Raw genomic sequence first — 19,987 nt, 5'->3', positions numbered from 1 at the left:
ACTAACTGAACTCTAAACTCCTTCAGACGTTACCTGATTTCAGTGAAGTGAGGTTGATTTATGATAAAGCCAGCAAAGCTTAAGTCATTACATTATTTTTAGTTAAAACTCATCTCATTTGATAAAATATGTTTCCATAAACCACTCTGCAGCAGTCTCTTCTAATCTAAAATACTCAGATATCAAAAATATTTCAGTTTGGTCCTTTCTGCTGCCTTAGAGTTGTAAACACTCAGCTGCCTTTGAGAGAGAACTGAAAACATAAAGCTGACTGAAAACAACTGAACTAAATCACAGTAGTGTTTTCTTTCATGCTGACAAATAAAAATTACATTCAGAAAGTGACACGGAGGTTATTTGTTTTTAAATGTATAGAAAAGCTTAGAAAGATTGACTGTAATTCCAGCTGCAAACTGTTTCCACTGGACCAGAGAAACAGTTTGTACATCACATCTGCAACTGGTCTGAACCCAAACTTTAAAGCCGACCCACATAATGAATCAGCACAGTCGGGATAAAAACAGACAATCATACCTGTACCTGCCGGGTTTTATGGGACTCATTCAGGTCTACCTGACACATATTTATCTGCTTTAACTCAAGAGTGTTAAATCCTCAACTGCAGCGATTCATTCTGTATGAACACATATCACGGCATTGCAAAGTAAAGAAGTGGGCAGGGATACACAGGACTAAATATTAATCAGAATAATCTGAAGGGTTGGCTCCAGTGAAATAAAAGAATCTGGTAACCATGAAAAGAGCTACATCCAGCTCCTATGATGCTGATGAAAGGAGCTCGGAGCTTCCTTAAACAGGTAAATCCCACTTTCTGTGCTCCGTCTTTCTAACTGCTGCAGTTTCATTGACTGGTTGACCATATTTCAGCTTCTACAGGGTAACAAACTCCCTGTTCTGCTGTTGGTACGCTGGATTTCTGCAGCTGCTTTCCCTGCTGATGAACAGCTGAAGTTGTACAGAGAAGCATGAGATCCAGCTGATGATTCACACTGTTCATACAGTGTTATCATTAACAGATCACTTATATACGTTAAATCACTGCTAGACTGATCGGTTAACTCAGGGGCAACAACACAAACAGAAAGTCCATCTCATCAGTCCCTCCAGGGATTTATAATCGCAACCATAAATGAATGTTCAGCCAATTCACGCCCTTGCCCACGCCATCTTTAATGCTGTTGTGGATAATGGAGGGACTGATCTCATGACGGGGGGACTGATCTCATGACGGGGGGACTGATCTCATGATGGAGGGACTGGTCTCATGACGGAGGGACTGATCTCATGATGGAGGGACTGGTCTCATGATGGAGGGACTGATCTCATGATGGAGGGACTGGTCTCATGATGGAGGGACTGATTTCATGATGGAGGGACTGGTCTCATGATGGAGGGACTGATTTCATGATGGAGGGACTGGTCTCATGATGGAGGGACTGATCTCATGACGGAGGGACTAGTCTCACGATGGAGGGGCTGATTTCAAACTTCAAACTTGAACCTTGATTTTATTACACACTGCACCTTTAATGTCTACAAACAGACATTTTTTGCCTGTTGTCTTTACTATTATGTGAACATTTTAAAGCTCAACATCCAGAATATGGTTCAGATAACAGGTTTGGATATTTTAGTTGATTTTTCTTTACTTTTGTAATTTGATATGAATGAACGTGTTTGTGTTAAATCAGCTGTGATATTATCACATGATGATTGATGGATCCTGAATCCAGTCAAACAGAAATCGTACTGTAGCAGAATTTGTGATATTAGCAAACATCTAAACATCCAAACATCTCGGATCACTGGATCGATGTGTCGTATTGTGATCAAACTTGTGATTGAAATCTCTGTTCTCAGCAGGAAAGTCTCACCTGCAGTAAATTGTTGGTCACAAAGTTGAAAAAAGCAAATCTGATATTTCACTGAGGCTCATAAATCCAACCCAATTCCAGTTTAGGGGAATAAAATCTGCTTAGATTAGGTACTAAAGCCCATAAAAACCTTTTTCCTAGTTCTGTTCCAGCAGCTCTGCCCACTTCTTATTTTCACATACGTTCCAGTCTGCATTGTTACTTGGATGAACAGTCGTCACCTCCTGATTTTTGCTTCTTGCTAAGGAAACATGTTCTCAGGTCGGCGTGGATCCCGTCTCTACCTGAGCCGGGCAGAGAAGCAGCGCATGTACTCCGTCATCCAGCGGTCGTCCACCACAGTCAGCTGCGACCGCTTCATCTTCTCCAGGTCAGCTGACCGAGCCCGCCGACGGTCCGGGTTGGAGCTACACTTCCCTGACTCCCGCCGGGTCTGAAGGCCGGCGTTGAATGAGTGGCTCTGAAGAGAAACCAGAGAAAGGCTCACAGCTGGTTGATTATTAATGCTTGCAGAGTGTTTGGTTTCTCTGGTGTCCTGTGGATGTTGCGCGGATGGATTCACATCCTGAACCGTCTCATGGAGTTAATTCAGTTTAAATAACATTAAAGGATCAGGCTGGAAATATTCTGTAGTTTATAAATATTCTTAACCCCTTAACACCTACATTTATTTACAATTATATAAAAACAAAATAAATAAAATAGGTGAAAAAAACACACAAAAAAGACTAAAAATAAAATAAAAAACATAATAAATTAATATAAAAAATATAAAAATAAATAAATACATGAATAATAAAATGAAAATAAATTAATTATATAAAAGTAAACTAAATAAAAAAGGGTCAGCAGCGGCTTGTAGAAAATTTGTGACAAATGTATCACGGGGTTAAAAACCAGAACATAAATGAAGGTTGTACTGAAAATTAATAAAAATAATCTATTTTGTGTTTCCACTGAGACAAACGCACCTCTATCGGCCTCTCGGTCCAGTCCAGCCGGCTGGACGGTCTCCGGTTCTCTTTGGTGCTGACTGGTGGTTGACTCTTAGCCCTGGCTGGCTTCCTGACTACAGCTGGTTTGTCGTCATGGGAACTGTCCCGGTGTCCAGGCTCAGAGCGAGGGGTGCGACGCCGGTGACGTTGTTGTGGCGCCGGGTTCAAGGACTCTCCATCAGAGGAGGTGGAGTCAGCTGGTCCGTTGTCTGTCGTCGTTTCGACTGAAGGGCCGTTTGTGTTCAGAGTCGCCTGCACCGAACCACCGCTGGCTTCGTTCACAGGGTTTTCTACGGCTGATACAGACAAGAGGCAGAAGGGAAAGTAAATTTCATTTAGTTTCTATAAATTTATTTTAATTTCATTTAATATTTTCATCCTTAAACGCCAGCATCACTGATGAGCCATGTGGTAAATTTATCGCTGACACCTTTTCTTCTTGTTTCTCAGTTTGCCAAAATATCCATAAATACAAGTTAAAACCCAACACTAAAAAAATAAAATAAATAAAAAAACACAACCCCTCACCATAGAAAAATAACAAAACTGATAAATTCTGGCAGCTGGGACGCCAGAAAAATTCACTGAACAGGAAAAACCCAAATCATAAAAGCCCCCCTCTCAGCGCCGCCTCTTTGCCCATTTTCGTATTTTCCGGGGGTGATGGCAGGCGTGACGCTGCCAAGGTGGTGACGGTGGGAACGCCCAATGAGCTTCACTTTGCTCTTCAGAAACCTATGGGTGACATCACAGAGGCTCCGTCCATCTTTTATATACAGTCTACCACATATCCTGGTTTAAGCCAGATACTTACACCATTACAGCATATCAGCCACTCAGGAAGCAGCGCATCGAGCCCGAGGTGGAGAAAGGCAGGAGGGATCAAATCATTTTTGAGGCGGAGGGGTATTTTTCTTGTTAAAATATTATGTTCCAACCAAGCATAGTTGGGTTTTTACACATATCTAGTTCGTAACAAAAAACAAACAAAAAAAAAAAAAATCTCACTAATTAATAAATTAATAAATTCTCATCACTGTCGGACTACTCCGTTAACTGGTCTAAGAGTACAGTTCTACCCATCAACTGTAGCTTTCAAAATCTACCCAGCATCACCTTAAAATCAGGTAACATTAGATACCTGGGTGTAAATATTCCCTCCAGGCTCTCAGAACTAACAAAACTTAATCACACTCACCTTCTTAAGACTATAGAAGATGATCTTGCTCGCTGGAAATCTCTACCCATTTCACTCATGGGGAGAGTTGCCACCATAAAAATGATGGTTCTACCGAAAATCAACTATTTGTTTTCTATCATTCCTATGAAACCCCCCTCCACCTGGTTTAAATCGCTAGAATCACACATCTCCCGATTTCTCTGGAAAAATAAACCACCCCGGATCAGTTTAAAAACTTTACAGAAGCCGAAAGACAGGGGGGGGGGCATTAGGTAGGGGACGGTGTGTCTGACTGGATCCGGGGGCCTTGGGGGCCTGGGGGCTGGTGCTCACTGGGGGCTACCTCCCTCCAGCTCGGGGGGGCTTGGTCGCCCTGGGCATGCCATCGGGGTCAGGCTGATCCAATGCCGGGCAGGTACCCTTGGGATCACAATGTGTCCGTTGGGACTAAGGGAGGGGTAGGGGGAAGGGGGGACGGCGGGGGTCCTGGTGGGCAGTGGGGGGGATTAGGGCTCATGGGGGTGGAGTCTGCTCTCCTTCTCGCTCTCTCCCCTCCTGCCGGGGGCTCCTTCGGGGTGGATGGGGGCGCTGTGCCTTGGACCCGACCAGGATATGTGTGTGCAACCTGGGGCTCTCTGGTCCCCTGGTGTGGTGGCGTGGGCTGCCGGGGGTGGGTGGGCGTCCGGGGCACTAATGCGTTGGGCTCTTGGCTGGGCTGGGCCTTTCCCCCTCTTCCCTCGGGTGGTCTTGGGGGGCCGGGGGCGCCTACAGCAGCCAGCTGAGGAGTTGGCTGCCTGGGACAGAGATCTCTCTCCCAGTTGTGCCCCTCCCCGAGCCCCTGTCCTCCCCCGCCACCCCACATCATACACACTACACATAGGGCACTGTGGGGAGGGTGGAGGCGGTGGGTTTGGCTGAGGGGTCCCCATTGCAGGATCCCCCGGTAGACCCCTGCGACTGCCTGCCCCACTAGAATTTAATCACAACTTAGACATCAATATACATTTAGGGCCTCGGGGGGATGGGCACATGGGCTGTGGGTGGGCGGACAGGAGCCACAGAGGTGGCCCTTCCTCCATCCCCTCTCTTTGTGACCTCTCTCCCCCCGATTTTATTTACACTTTAGACACTACCACATTTAACAGTACTGCACTACACACATAACACACACTCACACACACTGAGGGAGTCCTGAGGGGGTCCTGTTGCCTGGCATCAGTGGGACCCACCACCATCTCATGGCTCCTTCCAGTTTTTATTTGCATTATAAATAGCCCATACTCATGCACACACAACTCAGGCTGGGGGGCAGGGGGGCGGGGGTCTTCCTAAGCCCTCGTGTCCGGGATGCACTCGGTACTGCGGGGGGTGGAGGTTCGGTGCCTGCCTGGAGTCCTGTGCGGGTGCTACTGGGCGCCGTTTGCCCTGGGGGCTGCCCTCGGTGCAGCATCGGGAGGCTGGTGAGACCTCAGGGAGAATGTATGTGGTTGTGTGGGTGTGTGTATGTGGAGAGGGTCGGGTCTGGGGCCCACCAGGCCCTAGACTCCCTGGGCCTCGGGCTCCCCCCGTCCCCCGCTGATGCTTCAGGGTGCGGCGTGATCGCTGCCCCCTTGCGGGTACACATTTCCTCCTTGTTGCATGGCCACACATGCATGTTAACACGTGCATGCTCACAAACGTGCTCGTCTCTCCATCCGCCTCTCACTAGATGTAGCTGATGTTTGTGTGTTGGTACGTTTATCTGCAGGTACGTTTGATGACTATTGTAATTTTTCATATCATCATCATCCTATTTTTCTTTTGGTATCATGTAGTACTGTGGTAGTTTATATTGTTTTTTTTTTTGTTTTTTTTGTGATATGTTCTGGGCAGCATAGACAACTGTTATTTCCACATTTTAATCCTGTCCTTTTCTCCCCCTTTTTTTTCTCTCTTCCTCTATCTCCCTGTCAGGTTCAGCACTGACATATAAAGACTAAAGAAAATGAGATTACAATAAAAATAATAAAAATATCAAGGGCAGCCATGTATATAACATGTCTCCCTTGGAAGAGCAAATCTGTCAAGCAAAATATGGCACACAGACCACCGTTCTGTATGTTAGGATGCTGGACAGGACAGGGTAAAAAAAAAAAAAAAAAAAAAAAAAAAAAAAAAAAAAACACATTAAAAAAAAAAAAAAACTCAAATTTTAGGGGTGCTGGGATTCAAGTTAGGGGTGCTTCAGCACTCACAAAAATGGGCTAGAAACGCCCAAACACTTAAACTAATGTCAGAAGAGGTGATACAAACATCTGATAATCTAAAGTGATCCATCCTCTACCGCTTATCCGTGGTGGGGTCGCGGGGACAGCAGCCTGGGTAGGGAAGCCCATACTTCCTCTCCCACATTCCCCAGCTCGTCTGGGGAGTCACTGACTAAATTAATATTCTTTCTTATTTTATTCCTAAAACAATTATGGTCTATTTACAATAATTAACCCTTAAAACTCCAAGCCGTTTTTTTCTATTTTTGGTCTGCCTGTTTTTTTTTTTTTTTTTCTGAACTCCAGTTCTTCCTGCTACTATTTACCTGCTATCCTCACTAAACCAAATCCAGCTCAGCTGCTTTGTGGCGCCACCGTGCATCAGAAACGTCTTCTTGGCTTTATTCCAGCCATAGAGGAGCATTATTTTTCTTCTTTTCACACACACATAGAACTTTCTGCTCACTGGTTGATCTTTGGCTGCTCCTGATTGGACATTACTGTCAATCTAAGCTCTCTGATTGGTGGAAAGTCTGACAGGAAGTGGCTTCATCATCATGTCCAGGTCTAAATAGAAAACAGCATCAATCTATTAATATGACAAGCTGAAAAAAAAAACCTTCTTCATCTATGCTTCATAAATAGCTCGACTTCGGAGGAACCACAACATTAACCTGTTTTCTAAGTATCAGGTTGTCGGGCAGGTAGATCTGTTCTTTCCTCACCTTCACCTGTGGGTGGTGCAGCATCTCCATCTGGAGCCCCTCCTGTCCCCACCTTGATGTCGCTGTCCTCAGAAGGCGGCTCTGGCTCAGGACTAGTCTTCAGCTCCAGCAGCTTCTGCTTGACATCCGAGGATGTGGGCGGCGGCAGAGAAAGAGGAGCCACTTTGTTCCGGGTCAGTCTCGGTGTGGACCAGCCGCTGGAGTCAGAGCAGCTGTCCCAGCCCTCCCAGAACCAGGGCTTGTGGGAATGCTCCATCACTCGCCGGGTCAGACGGTACTTCAGAGAGTCCTCGTAGCATTTAGAAAATGTCTCCCATTTTGGATCCCTGAACTTCTTCATATATTCTGTCCTGACTTTCTTGGTTACCATGGTGATTCCTCGTGTCTTGTCCCAAGCACTGTTAAAATTAAATGAAAAAAAAAAGACATTTTTAAGCATTTTTTTACTGAAGTTGGTCATTAGTAGGTTAAAGCAAGTTAAAATATTCTTCTTCTTAACCTCTGTGATACAAATGAAAGTTAGACACAAATTCTATGAAAAAAAAAAATCCCACAATTAAAATCAAAAAGCTTTTGGCATAATAAGTAAAACAAATCCATCTGCTGCAGGTTTATGACAAACAGGAAGCCTGGTTGGAGCTCAGGTGGGATGAGCTCCATCTTTTTTATTGAAGCACTCAAATGTTCCAAATAAGCTTTAATTATTTCTTAAATAAATTCCATAAAAAACAGACTAGCATCTGTGATCTGATCATCTTGGAGGACTTTCTAAACTGGTTTTGTGTTGCTTCAGACACTCAGAGCCCAACAGGAGCAGCTGCATCACATCCACTGGAAAGTCTCACATTTCTCCAGGGGTCCGATGACCAATTGAAAGGCTTGATCCCTCTGTTCTTCAGCAGATGTAAAACAGTTACTCTGTGGTTACTGCTTTCTTGTTTTCAGCCCACCACACGAAGAGCTTTGAATCAGATATGGATTTAAAATGTGGCCTGCAAGTTAGTGGTAATAGTCTCATAACTTCTAATATGATATGATATGATTTAATATGATATGATATGATATGATTTAATATGATATGATATGATATGATTTAATATGATATGATATGATATGATATGATATGATATGATATGATATGATATGATATGATATGATATATGTGATATATGATACAACTTTATTGTCAGAAACGTCTGAAATTAGTTTTGCATCCCTTTGGAAATGTTTGCACAAAAAATGCAACGTGTAAAAGTTGCACACATCATTAACACCAAAAACCTCAGACATTAAACTCACATGCACACAATATAACGGAACTACACAGTATAAAATACACATCATCTACAGCACACACTTATCTTTCACACACAGTATCAGATGAGCAAAATGTGGTGATTAAAGTTTCCCTAAAGTCCCTTTTTAGTTTCAGCATTGGCTGGTTTATAAAAGAGTTTTTCAGTCTACTTTAACCTCTCTTTAAACTCTGAGCTGATTCCACTTGGAGCCTTCCGATCTATCCTGAGGGATGGACAGCGTGAGACCACTAAACAGTGCCTGTGTTTTAAATCTTAAATTGTTTGTTGTTGTGTCACAGTGTCTGCATTTCAAAACACCACTGCACCTCCAAACTTGTATGTTTTATGTAATACCATCACTTCTATGTAACTGCTCTGACGGAGTGTGCTGCTGACCTCTAGGCCAGGTCACCCTTGTGAAAGGGTGAAATGGGTTTATATCTGGTTAAATAAAGGTTTTAAAAAAACAAACAAACAAACAACAAAAAACAAACAAACAAACAAAAAAACCTGCATCTTCAACCAGATGGTAGGAGTTAAATACATGAAATGGGCTGGATTCTATATTCCATTTGTAATGAAAGGATGTCTGTAGATGTGAAATAGTTGATGTATAATATTGGAACAGATTTTCATTTGTTGGAGCAGATAAGATTTTTCTGCTGTGAACAGATCTTTTAATGTGGTCTTTTCAGGATAATAAATGGTTAATAGGTATTTATAAAACAGTACAGGTTTGATTTCTTCATCTAACTGTAGAAACATATCAACAGTCAGATGGAGATCCAAATACAAGTTCTTCAGTTTTAGCAGCGTTTACCATTAAACTGCTTCATTCACGTCTAGTTGGTGCAGGTCAGGGTTGTCTTATCATCTGAATACTTTATAGCAGGGATCACCAGACAACTCGGGCCACTGTCCTGCAGCTTTTAGATGTTTCCCTGCTGCAACACACCTGACGCAAATCAATGGGCCATCAAGAGGCTTGCGCAGAACTTGACAGCAAGTAGTTGGAATACCTTTTTATTTGAATCAGCAGGGAAACATCTACAACCTGCAAGACACTGTCCCAAAAGATCTGGAGTTGGTGATCCCTGCTTTATAATATGTTGATTTGGTTCATCGGCAGTCGTCAGTGTAAAGAAAAGGATTCAGTCCCATCTGAATAATTCTTTATTTTAAAATGTCAGTTTGTTCTGGGTGCAGCTGTCTACGGTGAAGGAGCTGCTGAGGACCTCAACAGTGTCATGCAAGGGATGAGATGTGTTGTGCATAATGGATTTCAGTTTTACCAACATCTTCCTCTCCTCAGAGAGTCACGGACAGACCAGTCCCTCTCAGAGCTCTAGCAGAAACTACAGAAGCACCGCACAGTCCCTTACAGTGTTCTTAAGAACCTCTGCCTGATGCGTAGATGGAGATGACCATATTCATGCAGGACATTTATGCTGGTGGACAAGTCCAATTCCAGTCCAGTTATTATGGCTGAGTTCATACAGCAGCACCTGGGCTACCTGTAAGCCCCGCCCACCTCACAACAGATTACCTCAGGAGAGGATTGGAGCTTATTACAGCTTTACTACTGCCTGTACCACAACTATAACTCATGCAACACAACCAGTAACACCGTCTCTATGTCAGTCAGCAGTCCTTCCACCCACCCACCCTCCCACACACACGCACACATCTCCGTCTTTTTGTTTTATATCACTATTTAAATACATGCAACCTCTGGTGAACATGTTGATGAATAATTAATTTCTCTGAGCAGGCCTACATCTGATCCAAAGACAATACCATACTGACAACCAATTTCTTTGGCTGGTTTTAATGTGACGGAAACACACACACATACACACTTACATATATACAGTGGCTGCATCTGAATGTGAAGGTTTTATTTCCCTCAGTCAGACCTCAGTTTATCTCAAGCAGACCACTTCAGCTTGTCAACAGCAGAAAAACTAATGCAGCTCTTCATGCGCACTGTAGAAAACAACAACTACAACCCCCACGAAGCAATAAAAGGTATAAACCTGAAGACTGAAATGACTAACAGTGAAAATGGCTACAGCCGTGTCTGTAGCCGCTTCCTCTTCACCTGCCCCATAATGCGTTGTAAACAAGGTGTAAACACTGAGCCTTCCGGGCTGTGAATATGTAACTTAAATATTATGTTGACTCACCAGGATCTCGTTCCACACGTCCCAGTCTTTAAACCCAGTCCGTCCGTGCAGGTCGGCGGTCAGACAGCGAGCATCATCCCGCTGAGTGACAGCAAACACCGAGAGCTGATCTACAAACCAAGTTAGCAACATTTTTCCGACTTCCGACTTTCAGTTACAAAATAAACCTGTTAGAAAACATAATCTTGTACCCTGTGGCAAACTTTGCCACGTGCCACTTAAATTTAAAAATGTTTACAGCTCAGTGTTTACAGTTGAAAGGTGCCACCATACATATTGTTAGGGTGGATCACAGACCAGGCTGCAGAGGTAAGAGCTAATGCTAATCAAAGAAGCTAATTCAGCTATTTTAATTCAAGCTATTTTAAAAAACAGATTAATTTTAATCCAGCTTTCTCTACTGTATAATTAACTAAGCAGCAACTTTGGGTTCTAGATGAATTTCTAATTTAGCTAACTTAGAAGCTCACTATAGCGGATGTGATTTAAATTAGAACTTAAATAAAACTTTAAACAGATTTTTTAGATAGATAGATAGATAGATAGATAGATAGATAGATAGATAGATAGATAGATAGATAGATAGATAGATAGAACACAAATTATTTACACCTTAACACAAATTGGGCTGACCAGAACTTATTTTGAAAGAAAATCCTTGTACTTCCGGTATAAGTTTGGTAGGGCGTTTATCGTTTCCTTGACAGATCAGGAGTACAAAATTAGTAATGAAGACCGAAATATCATTTTCCATTAAGCTGCTGGGACCACACGGCGCATGTGTGTTCCAGTCCATCTGTGCAGTGAAAAGAAGTGACCGAAGACCTGAGAACAGAGTTTAACTCGTGATTGATTATTTACTTAAAGGGGCGATCCAGGAAAGACTACTCATACAATGTGATCAAAAAACAACAAAAAAGCTATGTCTCTCATTCAGAGTTTATAATAAATATGAAAACAAACGTGATAAAACCAGGCACAAATAGCTTTATCATTTGATATACAGTTTTCCTCCAAAGTTCTTTGTGTTCACTGTGAAAATAATTTCAAATAGCTGTAGTTTGACCTTCAGTCTTTGTTACTGGCTGACACTGCTGAAGAGAAAATATTAAAAATAAAAGAACACTTGTAGTAAACATACTTAGTATATTTATTACAGACAGTTTGTTTAGTCTGGACCACAGCTGCTTTTGAATTCATTTCAGCACTTGAGCCTGAGCTCTGTGTATCTTGAAGCTTAGGAGTTTATGTTTGGTTTTACTTGTGTGCTCGGGGTGAAACCAGTTACGCATCCTTATGGATTCTTAATGGGGTGATTGCTTATTTAATTATGTTTTACTTCACTGAAACTCTACAGAGTGATGGTTAACAGCACTAATCAATGTAGAGGTGTAAAAATGACCTAAATGCATCATTAGTGGCTAATTTCACATGTGGACAAACTGCACTGGAATTCACACACAAATGCTGATGCAGGAAGAAAAACAATTTTAAACTTAAAAAAAGATATGAAATCAGTTTTGTTGTGTGATGTGTTAAATGTTGCAAGCCATGATGGCGTCAGCATGCAGCCATGATCTGGGCTAGGTCATGGGACCAGTGCTGACTGAACATATCAAATTTATTTAAAAGTCTTTACATTCAGAAATAAAAGTAAAACACAACAGAGGTGGATTATTTTACATGGCTTTTATTTGATATGATGATTCATTTTTGGTCTTTTTTCTATTCATTGAGCTGGTCAGAGCTGGAGTGTCGTACCTTTAAAACACTCACATACACACACGTTGAACTTCATTCACACTCAAAACATCACATTTATACAAGAAGGAATAAATAAGTTCTGTACAGGTGAAGCATCACGTGATCCCTGCTGGTGGAAAACAAACATCTCGCTCTGAGATGATGTTGGGTCAGAGTTCTGGGATCATGTCTTACTGCTGCAGATCCAGCGGTTTGTGGAGGAACCGTTTCTAGAAGCATTTGCGATGGACGATGCTGGGACCGGCTTCATCGTACTCCTGCTTGCTGATCCACATCTGCTGGAAGGTGGAGAGGGAGGCCAGGATGGAGCCACCAATCCAGACGGAGTATTTACGCTCAGGTGGAGCGATGATCTGCACAGAAGGAGGATAAGTCATGTTTTTCTGCATCATAGCACTTTATAGGATCGCATGCCACAACAATACAATTTACCCTCTTGGATTAACCCTTAAAATTCCCAAGCCATTTTTTGTTTTTTTGGTCCACTTGTTTTAATGACAGTGACTTTTTTATTTATTCAGGACACCTTGAGCTGTCAGATTATGAGGATAAAATGATGTAAAATGAATGTATGAAAAGATGTAGCAGCATAAAGGCCGACCAGAAGAAGAAAGCAGAATTTATTACTAACAGAACTTTGTAGAAATAACACACAGATCAACAGTGACCAAGCCTTTTCTCATCTCATCGTTCTCCCAGGAGAAAAAATATTGACATTGAAACAAACACACAACAGAAACTATTTCCATGTTTTCACTTTTTCCTCATTTCCAGTTATTCCTGCTACTATTTACCTGCTATCCTCACTAAACCAACTCTTTTGAAAGCATCAAACCAGCATGGTTTCAGCACAGAGCGGGGCAAGGGGTCCATGGCTCTCTAGCATTTGAATGAAGGGGGTCCTCAGAGAAAGTAGGCTGGAAACCACTGGTACAGAGTCTCTGTATAAACACTACATCTTGTAGCTGGATTGTAAACCTCCTCGAGAGGATATAAATGCCAGGAAAACCTCTGTAGATCACCTAAAGGGTAAACTATCCATCACAATTTACCCCACAGAGTTACATACTACTGTTCCTGAGACACTGGTGACAATATAAGAAATAGTGCTCCGGGACGCCGGAGATCTAGCTGGCTGGTTTTAAGGGTTAATAAAGTATCATGTTTGTCATCTGGTCTTTGTGGGAACTATCTTAGTAGATTTATTTAGGGGAGGAAAACCTGGAAGTTTGCGCTCACTATCTTGAACTTGTATGAACAAACACATCTAACATATCTGTAGTGAAAATCTTTTACCTTGATCTTCATGGTGCTGGGAGCCAGAGCTGTAATCTCCTTCTGCATGCGGTCAGCGATACCCGGGTACATGGTGGTTCCCCCAGACAGCACGTTGTTGGCGTACAGGTCCTTACGGATGTCAATGTCACACTTCATGATGCTGTTGTAGGCTGTTTCATGGATCCCAGCAGACTCCATACCTGCAGAGAGGCTCAGATTAATGTCTCTTAGTGGAAACATTACCTGTAAAAATGTGACTCAGCTCATTCTACACACCGATGAAGGAGGGCTGAAACAGGGTCTCAGGACAACGAAAACGCTCGTTGCCAATGGTGATGACTTGACCGTCAGGCAGCTCGTAGCTCTTCTCCAGGGAGGAGGAAGAAGCAGCAGTGGCCATCTCATTCTCAAAGTCCAGAGCAACATAACAGAGCTTCTCCTTGATGTCGCGCACAATCTCACGCTCAGCTGGAAAAGGAAGAAACAGGATCAGGTTCTGTGTATCAAAACCTGCTCAAATTAAGCAGCCATCATTATCTCCATTTCCTGGTTGTTGGTGTCTGTTTACCTGTTGTGACGAAGGAGTAGCCACGCTCAGTCAGGATCTTCATCAGGTAGTCGGTCAGGTCACGACCTGCCAGGTCCAGACGCATGATGGCGTGAGGCAGAGCGTAGCCCTCATAGATGGGCACGTTGTGGGTCACGCCGTCGCCAGAGTCCAGAACAATACCTGCGAGCAGAGACACATCACAGCCACGTTTTAAAGGCGAGGTCACATGACAGAGCTTAACTAACAACCAACTCATATCTTATCATAAAAGTTATTTGTCACTTTGAATGATCGAGTTCTCAGGGTGGAGGAGCGTTTCTCAGATTCAAATGATTCTGTGCAGAATATTTCTAGATTTTAGCTGCTTCCGTTGTTTATTGTAACTTTTTAAAAATGAGTTTATCATTATATCTGACTTGTTACTGACCAAAACGAGTTTCTGAAAACATAGAAATGAATCTGGAGAAGGCAAAAATCTGCTAAATATGAAAATTGGCAGCGTGGACTCACCCGTGGTACGGCCAGAGGCGTAGAGGGACAGCACAGCCTGGATGGCCACGTACATGGCGGGGACATTGAAGGTTTCAAACATGATCTGGGTCATCTTCTCTCTGTTGGCTTTGGGGTTGAGGGGGGCCTCTGTCAGGAGGGTGGGGTGCTCCTCTGGCGCCACGCGCAGCTCGTTGTAGAAGGTGTGGTGCCAGATCTTCTCCATGTCGTCCCAGTTAGTGATGATTCCATGTTCGATGGGGTACTTCAGGGTCAGAATGCCCCTCTTGCTCTGAGCCTCGTCACCCACGTAGGAGTCTTTCTGACCCATACCGACCATCACACCCTGAGGGAGGAGGATTGATAACAGGTTGAAATGTGAAAGAAATGATTAGTTTCTCTCTGTGATGCTACGGCGCTTCTTACCTGGTGACGGGGGCGGCCGACAATGGAGGGGAACACAGCTCGGGGGGCATCGTCTCCAGCAAAGCCAGCCTTCACCAAACCAGAGCCGTTGTCACACACAAGGGCGGTGGTCTCATCATCGTCACACATGCTTGCAGGTTCTGAGGAAGAAAGTTGAAGAACGTAAGGTTTCAGAAAGATTCAATAAAATGTCACATTGGAGGACAAATCCACAAAAACTACAGATTCATACCTTTAAAAAACTACCACTGTGGTTTAGTTTGGCTGCTGTCAATTTTATTAATGATAAAACTGGATCTTTAATATGGTGGGATTATCTCTCAGTAATTATTTTCTGTTAATCAGTTATTCTTATTAGCTCTAAAACTATTTCTATCAAGACTTTAAATGTAATCTTTAAGTGTTCGGACTATTAAACTACACTTCCATTCATCACATGGGCATCAATAAGCTGTTATTACTTATAATAAAACAGACTGTATACTCTGCTATTTTTCCCCGGGCGTGTAAAACAACTCCTCACAGCCCTGCAGTGTCTGGACTACGTCAGTAATCCAGAGTGGAGTTTTCGGCTGAGTGTGGTTTACTTATTCTTGGACGACATGAAGTCATTAAGCAGCAAACAAACACCATTAAACATCATTTAGTGCAGTGATGCATTCTCATGTTCCGTATAAACTCTGCCACTTGAGCTTTTACTGAACACTTTCAATCAAAGTGCTCCGGTGGAGGGTCAAGACTATTTGCTTGAAACTTAAAACCGAAATGTCATTATGTCTGAACATATTTAACTTTAGGCTGACTGCCAGAACCTTTTTGATTAATTAAAGTTTCCGCAAAAAAAAACGTGTGGGACGATTAATGTCTGAACTAAAGCAATGCCATTTTTTTTTTTTTTTTTTTTTGTTACTGTTTAGAATTTAAAAATTAATTTACTTACTGGCTGCTATTAGCTGTTTAAAAATACGACTAAGCATCGTTTCTCAATTACACACAATTGGGATTTCTTTGGTCGGTATGTTGTAATTGCAGAATTTCCGACAGTGTATGAATGCAGCACCCTGGCTCCACGGCTGGAAGTTTCCCGCCGCTTGTCACGTCATACGCGGTTGGCGTCAAACGCCGTTTTTTCTACCCGGTGAAGTTGAACTATATCAGACTGCGGTTCTCTGACAGCTCCCATTAGTTAACCACTTAGCCCGGATTATTCTCCATCTGCTCCGCTCACTTATCCCGACAAGTCAGAAACCACCAACTTCAATTACAACAATATATCCAACCCAACACGCCGCTCCTCCAAGCCGCTTACCTCTGCTTGTCTCCGGCTATAAGTTCAGGGATAACCGCTGCTGGTTCCAGCTCAGTGTGGGGGTGACATACAGGGACCACCGGGGTCCTTATATACACACCCTCTCCTCCATACCACCAGCTCTCTGTCTCTCCAGACAGCCGTTAGGAATGTCCGAGTATTCGACAGGAATTCAACTGGCCCTTCATCCATATTTGGTCGCGTGCAAGAGTCGCCGCATGCATGCACACGGAGGCTCGCGCGCCAGCCTGGACTTATATGGAGAGGATACCCGCGCGACGCAACCATGGAGCGCACGAGCCCGTGTATGGCGAGGGACCACGAGGGCCGGAGCGACGCATTAACCGTTACCATGGCACGTGGAGTGCTTCGGCCACACAGACAATTCATACTTAAATAAAATAAAATAAATTTTCTTTCACGGACAAAAAGAACCCACGGGTGACTAGAGACACGAGTGAAATGAGCATAAAGTGACGTTCAAAAGTTAAAAGCTGAGTTGCAAAGTAACCAGACTCTAAGTTTAAACAAAAATGGTGATTTTAGTATAAGCCCCGTGGGCAGTAAAATGGCCTACATACTTAAAGCAATTAGAATAATTAGAATAATTTATTTCGCCAAGTCTGTACCCACAAACAAGGAATTTGACTCTGTCGAATTTTGCTCTCATTGCACTTTCAGCACAAAAAGAATAATTTAAAATTAAAGCACATGAAATAAAAAATAGAAAATGAAAGCAGCATAGATGTAAACATAACATTAACATAGTATTTACAGGTTAAGGTAGTGCAGGCATGTGCAGTTATGAGCAAGCGTGCGTGGGTTATTGTTCATCAGGTTATGTCCTGAGGGATAGGAGTTTAAAAAGTTTGCGCGCAGGTGTGAGGGGTCTGCAGAGATGTCATCTGCCCATTTCCTGACCTTGGTCAGGTACAAGTCCTGGATGGAAGGTAGGCTGAGCCCAGTTATCTTCTCTGCAGACCTGATTGTCCAGTTTGGTAGCTGATCAAGACCAGACAGAGATGGAAGTGCAGAGCACAGACTGGATGATGGTGGTGTAAATGGTGATCAGCAGCTCCTGTGGCAGGTTAAATTTCCTGAGCTATCACAACGGTGGGCCTTTTTCCTTACAGTCTATGTGAGGAGTCCACTTCAGATCCCGAGAAACTGTGGTTCCTAGAACCCTGAAAGTGTCCGAAGTAGACACTGTGTTGTTAAGGATGGTGTGCAGGGCAAGTGTCAGTCCACTGTCATCTCCACAGTCTTCAGCTCCAGATGGTTCTGCCTACACCAGTGGATCAACTGTTCCACCTCCCATCTGTCTGCGGACTCGTCCCAGTCCCTGATTAGACTGATCACGGTGGTGTTGTCCCCATACTTTAGGAGTTTCAGAGAAGAGTCCCCAGAGGTGCAGTCATTGGTGTAGGAGGAGAAGAGCAGTGGGGAGAGGACACAGCTCTGGAAGGTGGCAGTTCTGATAGACTGAGTGCTAGATGTGATGCTCCCCAGCCTCGTCTGCTGCCTTCTGTTAGATAGAAAACTGGTAGGTGGAGGTGGGCACTGTGAGCTGGTGAGTTTCCGGTGGAGGATTTCAAGTATGTTGAGCGCCAAGCTGAAGTCCACAAACAGGATCCTCGGACGTCCCTGTGGAGTCGAGGTGATGCAGGATGTAAAGCAGTCCCACAATAGCTTCTTTATATCGAAGCTTTAGAGGAGGACTTTGAAGCTTGGATTATTTATAATATTCCTATTTTGAAGCACGTCGTGGTTTTTATCTGTGAAAGGTGCTATATAAATCAAATTTAATTCCTTCCACTATTTGTCTTTGTACACTTTTTATTGTCCTTCTGTGTCTTTGTTTCTGGTTTGATGTTTTTTGCGTATGTTTTTGTACAAATGATGCCCTCTCCTGTTTACTGCAGAACAAATCTACCTAGTCAAGCCAAGCCAACTTTATTTATAATTCACTTTATGACAGCAGCCACAGAACAAAGTGTTGAACATAAAATAAATAAAAACAATAAAACATTGAATAAAAAAGACAAGACAATGAAATAATAATAATAAATAAATCAAAGTTTATTTCAACTTAGCACAAAAAAGTTAGTAAACCAGTGTTTGGTGGATTATTTCTTCGTTGTAACAATGCCTTTAGGTAAAAGTCTTAAAATGATGAAAAGTGTTCATTTTGTTTTTAAATGGAGCCACATTTGTAAGGAAATTCATGTGTGGGATGAGCTGCAGAGTATGTGGGTTGCACACATGAAAAACCTGCTAAATCTTTTCTGTTAAACAGCTGATTATGCTGTTGACTTGTGTTTTGATCTTCTGGTACTCCAGGTGATGACAGTCAGGTGTCTGATTACCAGTTCCTGTGATCTTGGATCCTGCTACATCAGTCAGATGGATGGTAGGGTCGAAGTGTGGAGAAGTGTGGAGTTACTGGATAACATCTTCTGGTGGAGGCAGTGTGATGGTGTGGGGCGGCATCGCCCTCTGAAAAAACAAGCCTTGTCATCGGTGGAGGCCATCTCAATGCAGAGAGATGTTGAGATGAAATTCTACAACCAGTAGTGATCCCAACAAAGTGGGAGCTAAAACAGAAGCACTGAAATGCTGCCAGATGAAGTGTAAGTACTAAACACTGCCAGCAAAGGGCCCAGACACACACTTTATTCAGGTTTGTGCTTCTCAGATGGAAGCTCAAACAGGAATATCTGCAAAGTAGCCGAGCAGCTCAGTAATATTCATGCTCCAGTTTTTACCACAAGAGGCAGGACCTCTGCTACACCGGACAGCTGCAGGACAACACAAAACACTTCAGAGGGACAAAAACTGAGGCTCAGCAGTGTAAATCCAACTGTTAACCGATGGATTCAAAGCAGCTGTGCTTTAAATGGATGACAACCTGAAGATGCATCGCTGTGGTCATGAGACTAAACGGAAAGAAGACAAACAAACATAAGCAGCACAATAAATGTGTCATTTAAACATGTAACTGCACATTAATCTTGCCTTATTTGTTTTTTTGTTGTTACAACGCCTGTGTAATCTTCTAAGTGGTCTTAATCAATAGTTCCCCAGCTTTCTGAAGGCCTTTCAGAGTTTTTCCCCTTCCAGTCCAGTACCGGACTAATTCCAGTCCGGTCTTTGTACCACACCAGTTTCACTCCAGTCGTGGTACCTGACCGTTTTCAGAGGAACTTTGATCCATAAATCATTAAAGCATAAAAACGGCTCCTAACTCAAAGGATGAACCCCTGTGTCTACACATATCAGCCAGCTTAGTAAAGAACCAGTTTAAACTGGATATTCAGGCTCTCTGTTGCTTCGCATCATTTGTTCTCATGTCTTTAGTTGCATGTATGAAATGTGCTGTAAAAAATGCCTTACAGAAAGGGGAGAGCAGCTCTGAGCTCCTGTGTTTTACCAGTCAAATATTACCAGCTCATTGTTCTATGTCGGGGTGTACGCTCCAAAAAAAGAGACACAGAGGCTGGACAGGCTTATCTGGAGTGGAGGCTCTGTGGTTAGACCAGGGGTGTTTTGAGCATTAAAGCGTACTGTCCATTTTTCAGTTCCACAAAGTGGTCAATCTTTGACTGTGATGTGACTCAGTTTTAAGAAAGTCAGGGAGGGTTGTGCC

The 19,987-nt window shown here is 43.1% G+C and overlaps 2 protein-coding genes across 3 annotated transcripts; both read right to left on the bottom strand.

The window, feature by feature from the left end:
* Positions 1-10,640, bottom strand: ccsapa (centriole, cilia and spindle-associated protein a). The gene is made up of 4 exons (XM_041981844.1): positions 10,526-10,640; positions 7,042-7,439; positions 2,867-3,186; positions 1-2,355 (listed from the first exon to the last, which is right to left on the bottom strand). The coding sequence occupies exons 2-4, from the start codon at positions 7,409-7,411 to the stop codon at positions 2,176-2,178; spliced, it is 870 nt and encodes a 289-aa protein (XP_041837778.1). The 5' UTR covers positions 7,412-7,439; positions 10,526-10,640; the 3' UTR covers positions 1-2,175.
* A 1,495-nt stretch (positions 10,641-12,135) lies between these two features.
* Positions 12,136-16,598, bottom strand: acta1a (actin alpha 1, skeletal muscle a). 2 transcript variants are annotated; one of them, XM_041983162.1, is made up of 7 exons: positions 16,342-16,598; positions 15,033-15,172; positions 14,628-14,952; positions 14,136-14,297; positions 13,844-14,035; positions 13,586-13,767; positions 12,138-12,642 (listed from the first exon to the last, which is right to left on the bottom strand). In XM_041983162.1, the coding sequence occupies exons 2-7, from the start codon at positions 15,159-15,161 to the stop codon at positions 12,499-12,501; spliced, it is 1,134 nt and encodes a 377-aa protein (XP_041839096.1). In that variant the 5' UTR covers positions 15,162-15,172; positions 16,342-16,598; the 3' UTR covers positions 12,138-12,498. The 2 variants fall into 2 exon arrangements, with proteins under 2 accessions (XP_041839098.1, XP_041839096.1); XM_041983164.1 differs by lacking the exon at positions 16,342-16,598 and having other exon boundaries at positions 12,136-12,642; positions 15,033-15,169.
* Between the last annotated feature and the right edge of the window lie 3,389 nt (positions 16,599-19,987).

This window comes from Melanotaenia boesemani, chromosome 4 (assembly GCF_017639745.1).
Source record: "Melanotaenia boesemani isolate fMelBoe1 chromosome 4, fMelBoe1.pri, whole genome shotgun sequence".
Taxonomy (NCBI): Eukaryota; Metazoa; Chordata; class Actinopteri; order Atheriniformes; family Melanotaeniidae; genus Melanotaenia; species Melanotaenia boesemani.
Note: the sequence above shows the minus strand (reverse complement) of the source record. Positions and strands in the feature narration are given on the sequence as shown.

Bases quoted from the DNA above. Each gene is read 5' to 3' on its own strand.
- ccsapa (XM_041981844.1), bottom strand. From the start codon at position 7,411: ATGGTAACCAAGAAAGTCAGGACAGAATATATGAAGAAGTTCAGGGAT. The intron at 3,187-7,041 runs GTGAGGAAAGAA...TGTCTGTATCAG, and splicing joins TGCACCACCCACAGGTGAAG to CCGTAGAAAACCCTGTGAAC. The intron at 2,356-2,866 runs GTGCGTTTGTCT...GTTTCTCTTCAG, and splicing joins GGACCGAGAGGCCGATAGAG to AGCCACTCATTCAACGCCGG.
- acta1a (XM_041983162.1), bottom strand. From the start codon at position 15,161: ATGTGTGACGATGATGAGACCACCGCCCTTGTGTGTGACAACGGCTCT. The intron at 14,953-15,032 runs GTAAGAAGCGCC...CTCCTCCCTCAG, and splicing joins TCGGCCGCCCCCGTCACCAG to GGTGTGATGGTCGGTATGGG. The intron at 12,643-13,585 runs GTAAAAGATTTT...CCTTCTGTGCAG, and splicing joins CCAGCACCATGAAGATCAAG to ATCATCGCTCCACCTGAGCG.